Below are 19,163 nucleotides of genomic sequence, written 5' to 3'. Positions count from 1 at the left end.
GACAGGTTTTCTTAGATTTAAACAAGAAAGGTATAAGTTTATTAACCTTAAAACTCTGTAAGTCGGTTAAAACTACTAATAATATGCGACACGACCATGCTAGCATGCACACGCAATAAACACATGCAGATAGAGACAGAAAAGGAGAAAGAATCAAAGGGAAAGGTTTGAAGCAATAGCTGGAGTTCATTACTGTCTTTTGAGTTTGATGTAAGGTCTTTGATAGCAGTTTGATCTTGCCATATGGTTGGGGCCCAGTATACTTTCAAACTTGTTTTGATGGTGTTCTGGCTTCTTGAAATCCAATTGTAGTTTATTTTTGTGTGAGACGGGGAGATGCTGTCTTCCTTCAAGTTCAGTTGCAGTCTGACCTCAAACTGTTCTTTGAACACAATTCGAAACATACCTGGGCCAGCAGGCCAGTCAAGTGACTAGCTCCCCAGCTGGCTTGTTTGTGGATTCTTTCAATCTCAGTCTACATCCTCAGTAGGGGGTCTGGAACGCTAGCTTTTCACACACTCGATGTCTTTCAGTCAAAATCTATCTGATTAATTGAACCAGGGAGCAGTTCCATTGTTTTCTACAGGCAACTGTCTCCCAGAATGCAAATGAACAGTATGTTTTCAGCTACTGCTGTGATCTCTTTAAACAAGTCATCTTTTCAGTCCAGCAACAGTTTAAAATTCATGTTCCATATGACGAAAGTAATATGCCTCATTCTTGGCAGGTGTGGTTTTCATCGCAATATTAAGATAAGAACATGAGAAATAGGAAAGACAGGAGGCCATTCAGCCCTTCAAGCCTGCCTTACTATTCAGTAAGATCTTGGCTGATCTACCTCAACTTCACCTTCCTGCACTATCCCCATATCCCTTGATTCCCTTAGCATCCAAAAATTTCTCGATTTCTGACTTTTGAATCTACTGTATGACTGAGCATTCATACCTCCTCTGGGGTAGAGAATTCCAAAAATTCACAACCCATGATTCTGAGACTGTGACCCTTTGTTCAAGACTCCCCAGCCAGGCGAAACATCCTCTCAGCATCTATCTTATCAAGCCCCTTAAGAATTTTGTGTTTCATTGAGATCACCTCATTCTTCTGAACTCCAAAGAATATAAGTTTAACCCACTCAGTCTCTCATAGGGCAATCCTCTCATCTCAACAGCCAGTCTGGTGAACTTTTATTACACTCCCTCTCGAACAAGTATATCCTTCCTTGGATAAAGGAGACCAAATTGTACACGAGTCCAGGTATGGTCTCACCAAAGCCATATATTATTGCAATAAGACTTCTTTATTCTATTATTTCAATCCCTTTCATAAAGGCTAACATACCATTTGCTTTCCTAATTGCTTGCTGTACCTGCATGTTAACTTTTTCTATTATTTGTATTCAAGGCCAGCCAGGTCCCTCTGAATTCCAATATTTCCTAGTCTCAATTTTAAAAATATTCTTTTCTATTTTTCTTACTGTTAAGGACAGGTGGAAGGGGTGTGGGTGGTTCCCACTGCTCACCTCCCAACTGACCGCAGTTGTGTTTTGTTAAAAATGGTGATTTAGTCCCTGAGTGCTTTTTAGAGTCAATAAACAGACAAATGATCAGTTTAAAAAAAGCTATTTATTTTACACAATTTCTGAAATGATCGCAACCTGACTCACATACATAAGAATAAATAGAGAGAAAAGGGTAGGATGTAGTTCAAAGTGAGGTAGGTAGGTGTTCATGGTTTACGGTAAATCTGTTGAATCTTCTAAGGTGGACAGTCTCTTTTAAAGGTGCAAGCCTAGGTTTGTAGTCTGGAATGTGTTGCGGTATTGTAGATTTTTGGTGGTCACTTTCAGTTCCCTGCTGCAGCAAGTTAAAGTGTAGAATTGGCAGCAGGGCTTCTTGCTTGGCTGGATCTCTTTCCCCAGCCTCTGGATGGACTGCTTTCTGAAGGTGTTGGCTCTCCTCTCTTCAGAGGGCTACCTTTTAAGGTAAAATTCCATCACATTTGCGTTTCTGTAGGAGACACATGGTCCTCTCCCCTGTTGCAACCACACAATGGACTAGGATATGATAACCATGGCTATCGATAAATGTTTGCATGGGTACTATTCTGTTATAATGTTGCTATTTCACACCCATTCATCCTGGTTTTGGCTGTGAGTCAGACTGTCTCCAACATCCTTTGTTAATCCATTCATGTCAATAAGAATTACTAATGTGCAATAGTGCTCCTTTCAGTTTCAAAGGGGTTCTCCCCAGAGCTATTTCAGATGAGGATAGGCTGAATGGCCCCCTTCTGCGCTGTAACAATTCTGTAATTCTGTGATGTTAATGAGTTCCATCTTGGCAGACAAGTTTATTTCCAGTACAGGAGGAGTCACGTGATCGCTACTTCATTTTGGCGGTTGTATGTATCCATGTTCTTGTGAATTTGTTTAGCAGTTGACTTTTAAAATTCATAATTCTTCCATTTCATTCCTTGCATGACACTACCAAAATGGGTAACTTCACACTTCTCAGCATTATATTCCATCTGCTATGTTCTCGCCCACTCACTTAACCTCTTTTTGTAGCCTCTTTGCGTTGTCCTCACAGCTTACTTTCCCACCTAACTTTGCAGTGTCAGCAAACAGGATGCGTTACACTTGGTCCTATCATCTATGTCATTGATATATCTGTGGTTCAAGCACTGAACCTTGAGGTACCCCACTAGTTAAAGCCTGCCAACATGAAAGTGACCTGTTTATTCCTACTATTTTCTGTCTATTAACCAATCCTCAATTTATGCTGTTGGCCCCATTCCCACGAGCCCTACTTTTGCTTGATAACCTCTTAAGTTGCTCCTTATTGAATTTTTTGAAAATCCAAATGCGCTCTATCGACTGGTTACCCCTTACCTGCCCTACAAGTTACTACAAAGAAAAAGAAAATTACAGCATAGGAACAGGCCCTTCGGCCCTCCAAGCCTGCGCCGATCCAGATCCTCTATCTAAACATGTCGCCTATTTTCTAAGGGTCTGTATCTCTTTTCTTACTGCCCATTCATGTATCTGTCTAGATACATCTTAAAAGACGCCATCGTGCCCGCATCTACCACCTCCGCTGGCAACGCGTTCCAGGCACCCACCACCCTCTGCGTAAAGAACTTTCCACGCATATCCCCCCTAAACTTTTCCCCTTTCACTTTGAACTCGTGTCCTCTAGTAATTGAATCCCCCACTCTGGGGGAAAAAGCCTCTTGCTATCCACCCTGTCTATACCTCTCATGATTTTGTACACCTCAGTCAGGTCCCCCCTCAACCTCCGTCTTTCTAATGAAAATAATCCTAATCTGCTCAACCTCTCTTCATAGCTAACGCCCTCCATACCAGGCAACATCCTGGTGAACCTCCTCTGCGCCCTCTCCAAAGCATCCACATCCTTTTGGTAATGTGGCGACCAGAACTGCACGCAGTATTCCAAATGTGGCCGAACCAAAGTCCTATACAACTGTAACATGACCTGCCAACTCTTGTACCCAATACCCCATCCGATGAAGGAAAGCATGCCGTATGCCTTCTTGACCACTCTATTGACCTGCGTTGCCACCTTCAGGGAACAGTGGACCTGAACACCCAAATCTCTCTCGACATCAATTTTCCCCAGGACTTTTCCATTACTGTATAGTTCACTCTTGAATTGGATCTTCCAAAATGCATCACCTCGCATTTTCCCTGATTGAACTCCATCTGCCATTTCTCTGCCCAACTCTCCAATCTATCTATATTCTGCTGTATTCTCTGACAGTCCCCTTCACTATCTGCTACTCCACCAATCTTAGTGTCGTCTGCAAACTTGCTAATCAGTCCACCTATACTTTCCTCCAAATCATTAATGTATATCACAAACAACAGTGGTCCCAGCACGGATCCCTGTGGAACACCACTGGTCACACGTCTCCATTTTGAGAAACTCCCTTCTACTGCTACTCTCTGTCTCCTGTTGCCCAGCCAGTTCTTTATCCATCTAGCTAGTACACCTTGGACCCCATGCGCCTTCACTTTCTACCTCAAAAAACTCTTAACAGATTTGTTAAACACTGAACGATTTACCTTTCATAAATCTGTGTTGATTCTGCCCAATCATATGATTTTCCAAGTGCCCTGTTATCATTTCCCTAATAAGATATTCTAGCATTTTCCTGATTACTGATTTTCAGGCTAACTGGCCTATAGTTCCCTGTTTTCTCTATCCTTCTTGAACAGTAGGGTTTTGTTAGCTACCTTGCAATTTATGGGGACTGTTCTGGATTCTAAGGAATTCTAGAAGATCAAAACCAATGCATCCACTATCTCTATAGCCACCACTTTTAAAACTTGAGGATGCAGATAATAGGGTCCAGAGGATTTGTCCGCTTTTTTTAATCCAATTAATTTTTCCAGTACTATTTCTTTACTAATTCCTCTAAGTTCCTCATTCTTACTAAACCCTTGGTTTGTCTGTGATGACAGATACAAAGTATTCATTTAAGGTCTCTGTCATCTCATTATTCTCCATTTATAATTTCTCCTGTCTCTGCCTCCTAAGGGAGTTAAGTTTACTTTAGCTAATCTATTTTTACATACTATAGAAGCTTTTACTATCTGCTTTTATGTTGTATGCTAGCTTATAGTCATTCTGTTTTCTCTTTCTTGGTCATCCTTTGCTGAATTCTAAAATCTTCCCAATTGTCATAGACTTATACAGCACAGAAACAGGCCCTTCGGCCCATCGTGCCCATTACGACCATCAAGCACTTATCTATTCTCATTCCATTTTCCAGCACTTGGCCCGTAGTCTTGTATGCTATGGCGTTTCAAGTGCTCATCCAAATACTTCATAAATGTTGTGAGTGTTCCTGCCTCTACCACCACTTCAGGCAGTGTGTTCCAGATTCCAACCACCCTCTGGGTGAAATTTTTTTTCCTCAAATCCTCTTTAAATCTATGCTGCCTGGTTATTGACGCCTCTGCTAAGGGAAAAAGTTTCTGCCTATCTATGCCCCTCATAATTTTGTATACCTCAATCAGGTTCCCCCTCAGCCTTCTCTGCTGTAAGGAAAACAACCCTAGCCTATCTAGTCTCTCTTCGTAGCTGAAATGCTCCAGCCCAGGCAACATCCTGGTGAATCCCCTCTGCACCATCTCCAGTGCAATCACATCCTTCCTATAGTGTGGCGACCAGAACTGTACACAGTACTCCAGCTGTGGCCGAACTAGCGTTTTATACAGCTCCATCATGACCTCCCTGTTCTTATATTCTGTGCCTCGGCTAATAAAGGCAAGTATCCCATATGCCTTCCTAACCACCTTATCCACCTGTGCCGCTGCCTTCAGTGATCTATGGACAAGTACACCAAGGTACCTCTGTACCTCCTAAGGTCCTACCATCCATTGTATGTTCCGTTGCCTTGTTAGACCTCCTAAAATGCATCAACTCACACTTCTCAGGATTAAATTCCATTTGCCACCCTCTGCCCATCTATATCATCCTGTAATCTTAAAGCTTTCCTCCTTACTATTTATGATACCACCAATTTTGGTGTCATCTGCGAACTTCCTGATCATACCTTCTATATGTATGCTTAAGTCATTAATGTACACTACAAACAGTAAGGGTCCCAGCACCGATCCCTGTGGTACACCACTAGTCACAGGCTTCCAATCACAAAAACAATCCTCGACCATCATCCTCTGCCTCTGGCCACTAAGCCAACTTTGGATCCAATTTGCCAAATTGCCCTGAATCCCATCTGCTCTTACCTCTTAACCAATCTCCCATACAGGACCTTATCAAAAGCCTTACTGAAGTCCATATAGACTGCATCAATTGCTTTATCCTCATCTACACACCTAGTCACCACCTCAAAAAATTCAATCAAATTTGTTAGACATGATCTCTGCCTGACAAAGCCATGCTGACTATCCTTGATTAATTCCTGCCTCTCCAAGTGGAGATTAATCCTGTCCCTCAGAATTTTTTCCACTGATGTTAGACTCACTGGCCTGTAATTACCTGGTTTATCCCTGCTACCCTTCTTGAATAATGATACTACATTCACTGTCCTCCAGTCCTCTGGTACCTCTCCTGAGGCCAGAGAGGATTTGAAAATTTGTGTCAGAGCCCCTGCAATCTCTTCCCTTGCCTCACATTGCAGCCTGGGATACATCTCATCTGGGCCTGGGGCTTTATCCACTTTTAAGCCCGCTGAAACTGCTAATACCTCCTCCCTTTCAATGCTAATTTGTTCAAGTATATCACAATCCCCCTCCCTGATCTCTACACCTACATCGTCCTTCTCCATAGTGAACACAGATGAAAAGTAATCATTTAAAACCTCACCTACGTCCTCTGGCTCTACATGCAGATTGCCGCTTTGGTCCCTAATGGGTCCTACGCTTTCCCTGGTTAACCTCTTGCCCTTATAAAATGCCTTGGAATTTTCCTTTATCTTGCCCACCAGTGTTTTTTTCATGCCCCCTCTTCGTTCTAATTACTTTTTGTAATTACACGTTCCCAACCTTTTTAAGTACCCCCCCTACACCTTCTGTACTCCTGGCAGATCTGATGAGGGGTCACTGACCTGAAACGTTAACTCTGCTTCTCTCTCCGCAGATGCTGCCAGACCTGCTGAGTATTTCCAGCATTTCTTGTTTTTATTTCAGATTTCTAGCATCTGCAGTATTTTGCTTTTATTTTATTGCATTATTTGCTTGTGCCTTAACAGGTCTATATTTGTTCTGCCTTCCAGACTGACTTACTTTCTCTTCTATATTTGGCTGTGCCGAACCCCCTACTGTACCTCCACTCTGTATCCCATCCGCCTGCCAAATTAGTTTAAACTCCCCCCAACAGCACTAGCAAACCTCCCTGCAAGGATGTTGGTCCCGTTCTGGTTCAGATGCAACCTGTCCGACTTGTACAGGTCCCACCTTCACCAGAAACAGACCCAGTGATCCAGGAAACGAAAGCTCTCCCTCCTGCACCATCTCTTCAGCCACGCATTCATCTGCTCAGGCTTGCTACTCTTTTGGCAACATTCTAAGCCATTTCCTTTAATAATATCTTCAACGTCTTTTTAGCCATGGTTGGGCCACTTTTCCTGTGGAGTTTTTATTCCTTAAGGGGATGTATATTTATTGCAAATTATGAATTAAATCTTACAGCATTTGCCATTGCTTATGTACTATTCTGTCTTTTAATCTTGCTTCCTAATCTCCCTTCGGCAACTTGTCTTTCAAACTGGTGTAGTTTGCTTTGTTCAGATTTAAGACCCTCGTTTCAGACTTAACTAAATCATTCTCAAACTCATTGTGTTATTACTCTTCCCCAGAGGCTCCTTTACTATAAGTTTATTAATTAACCCTGTCTCTCTACATAATATTAGATCTCAAATAGCCGGTTCTGTAGTTGGTTCCTTGGCTTACTGATCTAGAAAACTATCTTGAATGCATTCCACAAACTCATCCTCCACACTTGCTGCAAATTTGGTTTGCTCAATCTATGTGAAGACCCCCATGAGTGCTGTATTATCCTTGTTATATGCACCTTTAATTTCCTGATTTATACTCTGCCTGACCCTGTAATGTTAGAGAGCTTATAAAATACTCCCACCAGTGTTTTCTACCCTTCGTTGTTTCTTAGCTCTACCCCAAATCATTCTGCATTATGATTTTCTGAGCTAAGAATCTTTCTCTTTACTGTTTTTTATTCCATATTTTATGATCAGGGCTATCCCCTCTCCTTTTCCATTTTGCCTATCTCTTCTAAAAATCAAGTATTCTGGAATATTTAGTTCCCAACCTTGATCATTCTGCAACCACTACTCTGTAATGGCTATTAGATCAAGCCTATTCATTTCTACCTGTGCTATTAATTCATCTAATTTGTTAATGTTTTGCACTTTCAGATATGTGCCTTCAGCTTAACTATTTTATAGTTTTCCCTGATGTCACCATAGTCACTAATGCACTTTTACTTTTGTTGAGCTCTCTGTTCTTTCTTGACCCACTCTGCTTATGTTTCCCCAAATTTCTATTCTGCTCGACAGCCCTGACATTTCTCTTACTACATTTGAATTTATGCTTTCCTGAATCCTCCCAAGTCCCTTCATTAGTTTAGAGCCCTGTCTGCTACCCTAGTTATTTGAGCCACCAGGACACTGGTCCCAGCCTGGTTCAAGTGGAGCCAGTCCCAATGGAACGCCTTCCTCATATTCACAGTACCTAGGTGCCAGTGTCCCATGAATTGAAACCCTTGCGTCCCATATTTCTGTACCAGCAAAGACTTTAATCTTCTTTTAAAAGCAAAATACTGCGGATGCTGGAAATCTGAAATAAAAACAAGAAAAGCTGGTAACACTCAACAGAACATTCTCTATCCCCCTCTATACTGTTGCATACTGCTACCAATTTCCTTTTCACTAGCTTTTGACCCCCCACTTGAATGGCCTCTTGTACTAGGTTGACATGGTCAGTTTGCTCATCCATCCTGCAGACTTTACCCTCATTCACAAAGGCAGCAAGAACCTTGTACCTGCTGGATAAGGGCAAAGACTGAGGAACCTCCAGCACTGCACCTGGAGGACCCTTGTGTGCCTGTTACACCCTCCTGTCTCTGACCGCTGACCATACCAACCATCAATCCTAAAAGGTGTGACTGCCTCCTGTATCACAGAATTGTTACAGTGCAGAAGGAGGCCATTGGGCCCATCGTGTCTGCACTGGCTCTCTGAACGAGCAATTCACTTAGTGTCATTCCCCTGCTGTCTCCTCATAACCCTGCACAGTCATCCTTTTCAAATAACAGTCTAATTCTCTTTTGAATACTTCAATTGAACCTGCCTCCACCACACTATCAGGTAATGCATTCCAGACTTTAACCACTCGCTGCATGAAACCCTTCCCTCCTACATCAGAATGTCTGCAACTCAGACTCCAGCCGAACAGACTGAGCTGAATTTCCTCAGGTTGAGAAAGTCGTTAATAAAGCATACAGTATCCTAAGCTTTATTAATGGGGGCATAGAGCACAAGAGCAATGAGGTTATGTTAAACTTGTATATAACATTTGTTCGGCCTCAATGGGAGTATTGTGTCCAGTTCAGAAAGATGTGAAGGCATTGGAGAGAGTGTAGAAAGGATTCACAAGAATGGTTCCAGGGATAAGGAACTTCATTTATGAGGATAGATTGGAGAAGTTGGGACTGTTTTACTTGGATAAGAGAAGGCTGAAAGGAGATTTGATAGAGGTTTTCAAAATCATGAGGGGTCAGGCCGAAGTAGATAGGAAAAAATCTGTTCCCGCTTGTGAAAGGATAAAGAATGAGAGGGCACTGATTTAAGGTAATTGGCAAAAGAAGCAATGGTGACATGAAAAACGTTTTAATGCACCGAATCGTTAGGATCTGGAATGCACTGCCAGAGACTGTGGTGGAGGCAGGTTCAATCGAGACATTCAAAAGGGAATTGGATAGTTACCTGAAAAGGAAGAATTTGCAGGGTTACTGGGAGAAGGCGGGGGAGTGGCACTGAGTGAATTGTTCATTCAGATAGCTGGTGCAGACATGATAAGTTGAATGGCCTCCTTCTGTGCTCCAACAATTGTGAGGTTTTGAGATGCAGGCACACACCATCTGTGTGGTTGCTCAGGATCTCTGGTCTCCACCAACTCCCACCTGATGTAGTTATGACACACCACCTGCCCTGCCATTCCTATCTAATGCTGTATTATATGTTTAGTTAATTTTTTGACTCGCTCTATTTTTAGTTTAACTAACAAGTTTGTTATTCATAATGTAATGGTTATATTTTCTCAGTGCTTGGTTTAAACCTCTGCCCCAGCTTAAAGAGCAAAAAAAAACATACTCAATTACCTGCTTTCCAGTGACATCACTACCTGATTACTTTTTTACTCTGTCACTACTCCCACTCCTTTTAATCCTGATGCTTTTGGTCACTGGGTTCTGCTCTCAGACGTCCACTCTTGTTATGCCCCCCCCACAATCCACACCCCCACCCACCCCAGCCCCCCTTTGGTGATTTTATTGGCAATTAGTGTGCAAATGCAGCAATGCTCATGAGCTACTGTTTTTGTGAGGCTAACAGCAGTGACCCAAAATGTCCAGCAACCCTTGGTGACTTGCAGTTGAGTAGATTCTCCTTGCCACAAGTTACTGAATGACTTACACATTAATAACATGTTTTCGGCAACAAACTTTAGTTGAAGATGTGAAGATGTGAATTTGCTGTTAGCTTTTCGTTTGCCAGTGGTCAGTATGTTTTGTGTCAAGAACTTTTAATGCTCTATAAAAATGTTTAAGTATGACATTGTACCTTGCTTTCTTTTTTAAAAAGCTTTATCTGTTGAAAGAAACCTGACCAGTAACACATTGCTTCTTTGCTGCTGCTGGTAACTTGTTTATAAGTGATCCTCAAATATTTTTGATTGAAGGATCTTTTTTCAAATGGATTAGTAACCATGAACAGCCCTATCTAAATTATAGTACTATATAGCACTTATAATAATTCATGCTGAATGTAAAGTATTTTAATAATGCTTTTAAGAAAACAGGTATTTACTTAGTTATCAGTGAGATGGGTTTGCCTGCTTCTCGTTGCAGTCTGTTTGTTCTTGGTGTGAAGTTTGACAACACCTGTGGATGCTTGATAGATACTTTATCCAATCACTGTTCTCCAACAATTGCTCTCTTGCCAATCAGAAAAAGGGGCAGGATAATTTTATGGAGTTTTAAAATATATATTTGAATTTGCACATTATAATAATTAAAAATTAATTATAGATAACTGCACTCCAGAGTTGTTCCCAATGACTAAAACCTAAGCCCAGTTTTTAAAGTACAATTTGGTCTACCTCTCCACAAATGGATGTTAGAATGTTGTATAACTGAACGAACCAATAAATAGTGAATCTCTGTTCCTGTCTGGAGCTTTCAGAGCAATCAGCCTGCAGAGAGGCAGTCCTTATCAATGTCGAATGGTGGGGAAGGTTACCATTTAGTGTTAATACATAAAATTTATCGTTATTGAGCAGTCTCCAGTTAGAAACAATTTTATTTCAATGTTTTGATTTCACATCATCCTCTGTTTCTTAAAGTATATGCACAATATGGAACATTGAGTTGGAACATAAATCCATAAACCAAACTCGAATAATCTACAAATTATGCTTAACTGAAGATTTTAATAGACATTTTATTAACTTGTTCTGTTTCTCTTGTAGCCAAGTCTAAAAATTTGGATTCGACCTAGCTGCGTAGTTCTGTTGCCTTGTATGTTTAGCATAACACTGTGGTTATTTACATTTTTGATGAGTATTATTGTTGTTGGGAGTTGGGCGGAGATGATAGTGCTGCAGAATAAATTAAATTGACTACTTTTGACACTCTGCAAATATCATTCTTTAAGAATTAGAATGACCAGGCACAGAGTAAAACCATACCTATTTGAGTCAGTCCTCCAATTCATTGATTTGGATTGTAGTGAATTGTGGGCTTACAAACATTTTATTTGGGATCCTTGAGAACTGAAATCCATCCATTTTGTTAGTCTGGGCTGGGAGCAGGTTAACCAGTTACATCATTCCATGAAACTTACGATTTCTGAAGTTGTTGGAAAATGCTGTCAGTAATTATACCAGTGAATTTGTTTTATGTGCCAATTTTCATCCCTGAAAGTTCCTCACTTTGAGGCCAGCTAACTCGGCATGGATTAAATGATAGTAGTATAGGAACAGGAGTAGATCCTTGAGACTGTTCAATCATTCAGTGTGATCATGGCTGATCTAACACCATATGGACCTCTCTATAGCTCATCTCACTGGGTAAACTTGCTTAATTTTAACGGAGCCAATTCCTTCAATTTAAAATACTGTGGGAAACATTAATAGCCTATATGGCTAAATAAAGATTCAAGTACATTTTTAGATTACTATGATGTTGCTTCTCTGTTCTCATCACAGTTTTAATTAATTATGATTTTCTGAAACATCTCCAAAGTAATGCTGTGCTCTCTTGGATGCATTAAGAGTATGTTCGATTTATTCTTTCTAATGATCAGAGTGGGATAAAAGCATTGTCTATCTGGTTATGAGGACTACATTAAATCTTTTGAGTAACATGGAGCAAATGTTTAGTGGCTAAAGGTTCACATGAGGATTGCTAGTATGGTAAATCAAAAAAAATCATGCTTGTGCAGTAAAAGAGTACTCTTTAAAGATTGAAGTTAAGGCTTGTTTTGGGTAAAATAAAAGCACGTTTATTTTTAGTTTAGGTTAGAGATACAGCACTGAAACACGCCCTTCGGCCCACCGAGTCTGTGCCGACCATCAACCACCCATTTATACTAATCCTACACTAATTCCATATTCCTACCACATCCCCATCTGTCCCTATACTTCCCTACCACCTACCTATACTAGGGGCAATTGCTAATGGCCAATTTACCTATCAACCTGCTAGTCTTTGGCATGTGGGAGGAAACCGGAGCACCCGCAGGAAACCCACGCAGACACAGGGAGAACTTGCAAACTCCACACAGGCAGTACCCAGAATTGAACCCGGGTCACTGGAGCTGTGAGGCTGCGGTGCTAATCGCTGCGCCGCCCTTCTGTGAGTGATTGATATGCATAATTAACAAAATTGACAAACTGAAATATCCTCCCCTATTACAGAACAACAAACTTTGCCAGTTTTTTAAAAATTGTCAGTTTTGTGCCACTATTGAGTCTTATTGGATATACTCTAGCATTCTTCTTGCTCAGCCACTCCAGTGATCTCATTAATGGTGAGTGTAGGTAGGGAGCTGTCCGAGAAACAGCAAGGAGACATGTCTTCAAACCTGCCTGATAGCTGTTTAGGAGTGAGTTGACCTCTGAAAGTGCACTGAAGCTTGTTTTGCAAGTGTTTTGCAAGAAACATAGAGCAGAATGTACAGAAAGTAATTCAAGTAGGGTTGAGATTTGTGGCATTTTGTTTTGATTTGTGATCGGAGAAATTCTCTCTCACGCTCAACTATGCAATTGAATGAGAGCTGACTGGTGGCTTGTGAGAAGGAACTTTGGAAAGTAGCATTGATACAGAAATAATCCTCCAAATGAATTGGTGCATGTATGTGGTACTAGGTTGGAATCACATTGTATAAATATGAAGTGTTTACTGTTAAGCTTGGTTGATTATTCTCCATTTCCATTGAAAATTGTGCTGTATCTGTCTATACTGCAAAGTCTTTTTCATACCTGTAGTGTAACCCGTTCCAGTTTTTCTTAAAATACTGTGTCATTTTGTATTTTTACCACTCTTTTGAAGATTCACTATTCTGGAAAAAAAATTGTAGTTAATGTTTGTTCTGTTCCTCTTGTTTCAGAAAGGATAGCTGAATTCAACCAGTGTTGAACCTACACGCAAAGCTGAATTCAACCAGGGTTGAACCTACAAGGCAAAGTGTTGAGGTCAGAATAACCAAATTCAGTGTTGAACCTACATGCAGAACTGTTGAGGTCAAATGGTCAAGATGCCTATGTTTGTCTGTTCCTCGGGATAGCATTTCTCTACGATGCTCTTTGATTTAGACATCCAGGTAGTGTAGACAGCATTGTATAGAAGCATCTCTTGTGATGTTAGGTACTGCAGCCTCATTCCTTCATTCCTGTCTTGAAAGATTCCATTACTGTCATTGGCTTCTTGGGTTTTTCATTTGGCCGTTAAGAATAGGTCTTTCCAGTTGGGGATCCCCAAGGATTTTTTGATAAAACAGAAAACATTTGCCGCTGAGGTCAGTGAATATGCCCACCTGATCTGTGGTACTGCTGAGCCTTGTCAGTTCTATAGAGGAATCATCAAACGTATTCCAGAGTATTGGCTGTGGCAAGCAGACTTTATTTGTTCTTTCTGGAACAGTGGAATTATTGCCTCTGAAGTTACCTATATTTCTTTCCCTATTGTGGAACTATACTTCCAATAGATCTATACTTCTAATGGCTGTAGATGATAAACAATCTATCTCTTTCCAATAGGGGGAATGCTGCTTATAAATTTTCATTGATCTAACTCTGTTCTTGCCATCATCCACCAAATACAGCAATTAGTGCAAATCAAAGCAGTTACTAGTTTGGCCATCTGCCGTATCCTGGTGATGATGCTGATGCTCGCATTGGGGCATACAGTAATAGAGCTTGGATTTCTAGACTCAGGATCAGAGTGTCCATTGATGAAGTTGCTGTATTGACCTCACCACTGTTTGCTTGAACAAACTTCATTTTCAGTGTTCATATGTAGGAGCATATTTTGCTGAACAGATTGCCTCTGGCAGTGTTTCCTCATGTTTTTGCTACTTTGATTTGGAGTTTAGTAGTTACAGCGTCACCCTATATTGAAGGGCCTTGTATTCATGAACCTTAACACATCAACAGTGCCTCCTCCCAAAAATGCATCCTGAGCTTATTTGGACTTTAATGCAGTTGACTGTACTTTGTCCTTTTTTGTTTCACCTTGCAGCTGGTCAGCAGCAATAGCAACCGAAGGGGAGTATTTGGTTAACAATCTACTGCATGTTAGAATTGGCATGGGTCTGTTTAAGAAGTGTTAATGGTTCATAAAGCTAGAAAATGTAGTGATCAGTATTTTTTCTTTATTTGGCACCCTGCTTTTATTTTTCAGCCTGTCCTTGATGCTGGAGAACCTCTGCTGTCCTTCAGTTTAGTTTTTCTTTGTTCCTCTTAATTTGTGTTCATTCACAATGAACCTTTGGGGAGGTATATCAATTTTGATTTCAGAATGATGCATATAAGTTGGTGTAGTTTTGTATAAACACCCTTCAGTCTCATTCTGCACTTGATTGCTCAGTCCCTGCTGTCCTGTAAAGCATTGCAGGAAACTTAAAATAGCTTGCAACTGCAGACAAGTCAGCAAAACCTTCATGGGGAAAAACTACTTCTTCAACAAGGTTCTTGACCCTTTGTTTTGGAAAGGATGTATGATGACTGCATTGTACTGTCTTGGTTAAGCTTGTTTCTGACAGCTATGTGTTGCTGGGTTATGAATGAAAGTAGGAAATTGGTATTGTATACATCTTTTTACTCAGCAAATGTGATGGTGATTTGGTAAAAAACCTTAAACGGAAAGATCATCGCTTAGAAATTACATCATGGAAATAGGCCATTTGGCTGAACCAGTCAATGTGTGTGTTTACCCTTCACTTGGGCAAACAGTCCTAATCACTTTTACCCTCTCTGTTCCCACATTTCTTCAGCCTCTTCCTTTATTCACCTATCCAACCTAATCTTGAATGTTAGTAGTTACTGCTTCAATTCTACAAACTCACAACTCTGAAGAACTTTCTCCTGCCCCCTATTCTAAATCTCATGCATTTGACTGTGTATTGAAGAATGATCCCTTATTCTTATATAAAAGCAAAATACTGCGGATGCTGGAAATCTGAAATAAAAACAAGAAATGCTGGAACCACTCAGCAGGTCTGGCAGCATCTGTGGAAAGAGCAGCAGAGTTAACGTTTCGGGTCAGTGACCCTTCTTCGGAACTCGCATCCCTTATTCTTGATTCCTCAACTACAGGATCAGAGCCACAGTTCAGAAAAAAATCCAGTTTTTAATCCTTGTATTCCCATCACTTTATCCACTTCTATTAATTTGGTTGTGCTGAGCTGTACTGATCCTGACACGCTTGCGTGGACACTCGCTCTTACCCACTTGCCATGAATTTCTCGAAGGTGATGACTCATACTGTTTTGACTCTGCAGGCACAGAATCTTCTAGTACTGCATCCAGCTATTTTAATGCATGAATCTCGATGATGTGCGTGGGGACCACTCAGTTATCGGAACACTACAATTGTGGGAGTACCAAGGCGAGGCTGATTCTGTTCTTCACAAACCTCCCTTCCAATGTATACATACTTGCAAGTGTTGCTGGGTAATGATGAGTAGGATTTGTGGCCTCCAGTGTGTTTTTTCCCTCCAGTCTAAGGACACAAGATAATTGTAAGGTTGCTGAGATTTAACGGTGTAGGATAGGCATAGAACGTACTTTGTTTCTGTACGTCTTAGTATACCATGTTGTTTATTGACCCTACTGAGCTAGTGGAGTGCTTCTGATAATTGATTTAAAAAAAGCTGAGTATAAAGTAATGTAGGTTCAGAATTAGAGCTTGAGGATCTAACTTTAATAGAAAAGTCAATGAGCATTTTGGCATGTAGTCGGAATTGAAATACTGAATTGTAATTGTTCTGGGTGTATAATATTTGCTGATGATGTTAGTGATTATCCAAATGAGAGGTGATTAAACTAGGAAACCTTGCTACCTGGAAATAGGATCTTCCACTGAGGAATGCCTGGCTCCTTGAGTGTGAATTTCACGTTTTGTTTGGCAAAAACCAGAAATATTCATGGGCTTAATGGGAGAAATTTGTAACAAGCACTGGAGCAAGGTGCTTGATGGGAATTCTCATGGGATATCTTGGGGCAGGGGAGTGATGAAAGTTTCTGAAGTATTTCAATATAATTTCTTTGAATTGGTGAAAAAAAAATTGGCTTGGCTGAGCCTGAGTTATCTGGCATAAGCTAGGGCTAAATGTTAGCAATTGTACCGGGGTAGATTGGGTTTAATTACTGTGGACAAACCCTCCAGTTGAAGCATTTTATAAAGAGGCATTGTTGCTAGTGTATGGGGGAAAAAGTTAGCTACTTTTGACTAAATTACTGTACATTTTAGCATCTATGGCTTGAAGTAAATGCCCATTTTTCTTAGCCTTTAAATGTAAATGATTCTAAAGTTTACATGACCTAATGAAATACAAACATTTAATTTGAATTTTTGTGACCGTCTGTAATGTCATTTTACCTTAAGGTGTAAAAATTAAATGTAAATATTTTTGTTTCTTAAACAGTGCTTGTGCATTGTAACAAATTCAAATGTTTCCTCTGTCATTTTTTAAATTCATGCATGTGCTGTCAGACTAGTTTCTTATCTGCCAATGAATTAATAATTTAACACTTCAGTAACTTTCATACACACTTCCATGAAACGTCGAGTTCCATTTGATGATGAGCATGCTCCGATTTATCCATTTGTTCAGCCTTAGGTCTGAAAGAAGTGATGTGCCATCACTACATTTTGAATATAGTGAAGCATTTTGATAAGCTATTTCCAGAAGTAATATCAGCCTCTTTTTACTGTTTTAATTCATATTTTACACTTAAATTTTCAAATATATTTGCCATATCAAACATCTGTTGAACAAAAGGAGAAACAATAGGGATTTTCTTAACTTTGTAACACAAAATCACATTTGCAGTATACATGTGTAAAACGTAAAGTTTTGTGTATGACACAACAGTGTAATTTTTTTAAAGAAATAAAACTTACCTCTATTTTCAGTCCGTTCTGAATTTCTGCTATTTTATTTCCTATTTCCATTTTATTTTTTCACCAACTTGTCCGCCTGTAAAAATTGTTGGGGTATAGCTCCATTTGTGATGGTTCCCTTTATGTGTGTTCCTTAATTTTCCACTATTTACATGGGAGGTTTGATGGTGAGTGAAGGCGAGTATTGTTAGGCTATGAAATCTGCACCTACTTGATGTCCTTGATGTATAGAAGCTGCTTGATCACTACAAATCTTTTTGCCTTAGAGCAGGAGGTGCGATCTTTTTCCGCCCCTGCCGTAGGAAGTTGGTAAATTGTTGATGAATTGCTCCTGTGCTCCACCTAGGGCCAGCTCAAGAGGTCGTAGGTTTGGGAATATTGCTATCGGGCATTGTTGCTATCAGGGCTGGGAAGGTGTGTAGGTCCATCGAACCAAGGGAGGGAAAGATGGGGTGGAAATGACATGGAGAATCACTCTAAAAGCAGCTGCTTCTAGCGAAGCTTGAATATAACCCAATGGCTGCTGACTGCCAAACATTGGGTTATTTACTACCACTAGCCTTGCGATCCCAAGTAAAGTGTTGAATGAAATTGCTAAATCAGTGCTAGGCTTCCATTATTCAACTTTTATGTTATCCTGATTTTCAGTCTTTGTTTTACCATATTCTTGTAAAGAAAATTTGCTAGTGAGTATAAATCTAGTGAAAATGTTGAACCCTGTTGGAGGATCTAGGAATGCTCTGAAATTAATATCTGAAATATGTCATGCTTTTTATCTGTGCAGGAGTCCGAGTGGATGTCTTCATGGATATTGTTGATATATTTAACCCCTTGATATCCACCGACCACTTGGATGACACTCTGATTTTAGAGCCAAACTTAGAAAGTGAAGTTTGTGATTGTGGCACAGAACCAGACATCCTGGGAGGTTCTTTAAGAAACATGCTGAGTGACAAAGATCCTATGCTAGGATCTGCTAGTGCACAGTTCAGCCTGCCCTTTTCAGATAATGAAGATGGCAACTTTCAGCTAACTTGCTCAACAGGTAGGTCTGACTTACTTTTTGGCTCCTGTGCCTGCAGAAGCAATGTGGGCTAATGTAGCCATTTAGTACTTGTATGAATGGGTGGACAGGGTTCCCCCCACCCCCCAAGCCTTCCTTTACACAATGCCACTTGAACAGTGCCAGAGTCTCTCAAGTCACTTCTGGGTCTTCATGGGATTGTTTAACTGCTTTTGCATTGGGAAAAATCTGCTTTTACTCTGTTGAGATTTAAAAAAAAGGAACTAAATAGATGGATGCAAGATTAGAGAACTGCTATTATAGCCAGCAGGTATGTTGGGAGAACCTGGTGAATTATCATTGTGTTGACATGTTGGAAGTTTATTTCCATTTTTATGTTGTACATCCCTTGAAGCATGTTGAATTTAGTTCTATATTGTGTCGAAGGTAACTTGGAATTTAATATAATTATACGGTTTAGTGTAGAACCCTAATAGAGTTGGGTTGAATTTAATATCGGGCAGTAGGTTTGGGAGGAGGCAAATAATCACAGCAAGTCAGTTATTGTTAGTTGAGCAGTAGGAAAGATGTTTTGTAAGGGTATTTTATTGCAGTGGAGCCATGTGACACATTTTCTGGCAGTGACAAAATCAGTCATTTCATAGTCTTGTAGTTGAGTTTAAAATTGCAGTGTAAAAGTAGCTTGTATTTAGCCTTTCTTCAAAGTATCTGAGTCTGTAATTTAGATTAAA

The 19,163-nt window shown here is 40.3% G+C and overlaps 1 protein-coding gene across 4 annotated transcripts in view; it reads left to right on the top strand.

Annotated features, from left to right (window-relative positions):
* The window catches only part of phf3 (PHD finger protein 3), a 170,302-nt gene that overhangs the window by 6,041 nt on the left and 145,098 nt on the right, over positions 1–19,163 (top strand). Inside the window, exons 2-4 of one of the 4 annotated variants that reach the window (XM_068020143.1) lie at positions 13,393–13,477; positions 15,784–15,890; positions 18,193–18,453. The exons of 1 other annotated variant lie outside the window; for it this stretch is intronic. In XM_068020143.1, coding sequence (XP_067876244.1) covers positions 15,824–15,890; positions 18,193–18,453 — 328 coding nt within the window. In that variant the 5' untranslated portion in view covers positions 13,393–13,477; positions 15,784–15,823. The remainder of the gene's footprint in view (positions 1–13,392; positions 13,478–15,783; positions 15,891–18,192; positions 18,454–19,163) is intronic. 2 more of the 4 variants (XM_068020144.1, XM_068020145.1) reach the window with 2 other exon arrangements.

Source organism: Heterodontus francisci, chromosome 3, assembly GCF_036365525.1.
Source record: "Heterodontus francisci isolate sHetFra1 chromosome 3, sHetFra1.hap1, whole genome shotgun sequence".
Lineage (NCBI taxonomy): Eukaryota > Metazoa > Chordata > Chondrichthyes > Heterodontiformes > Heterodontidae > Heterodontus > Heterodontus francisci.
This window is presented reverse-complemented; position numbering and strand designations above follow the sequence as displayed.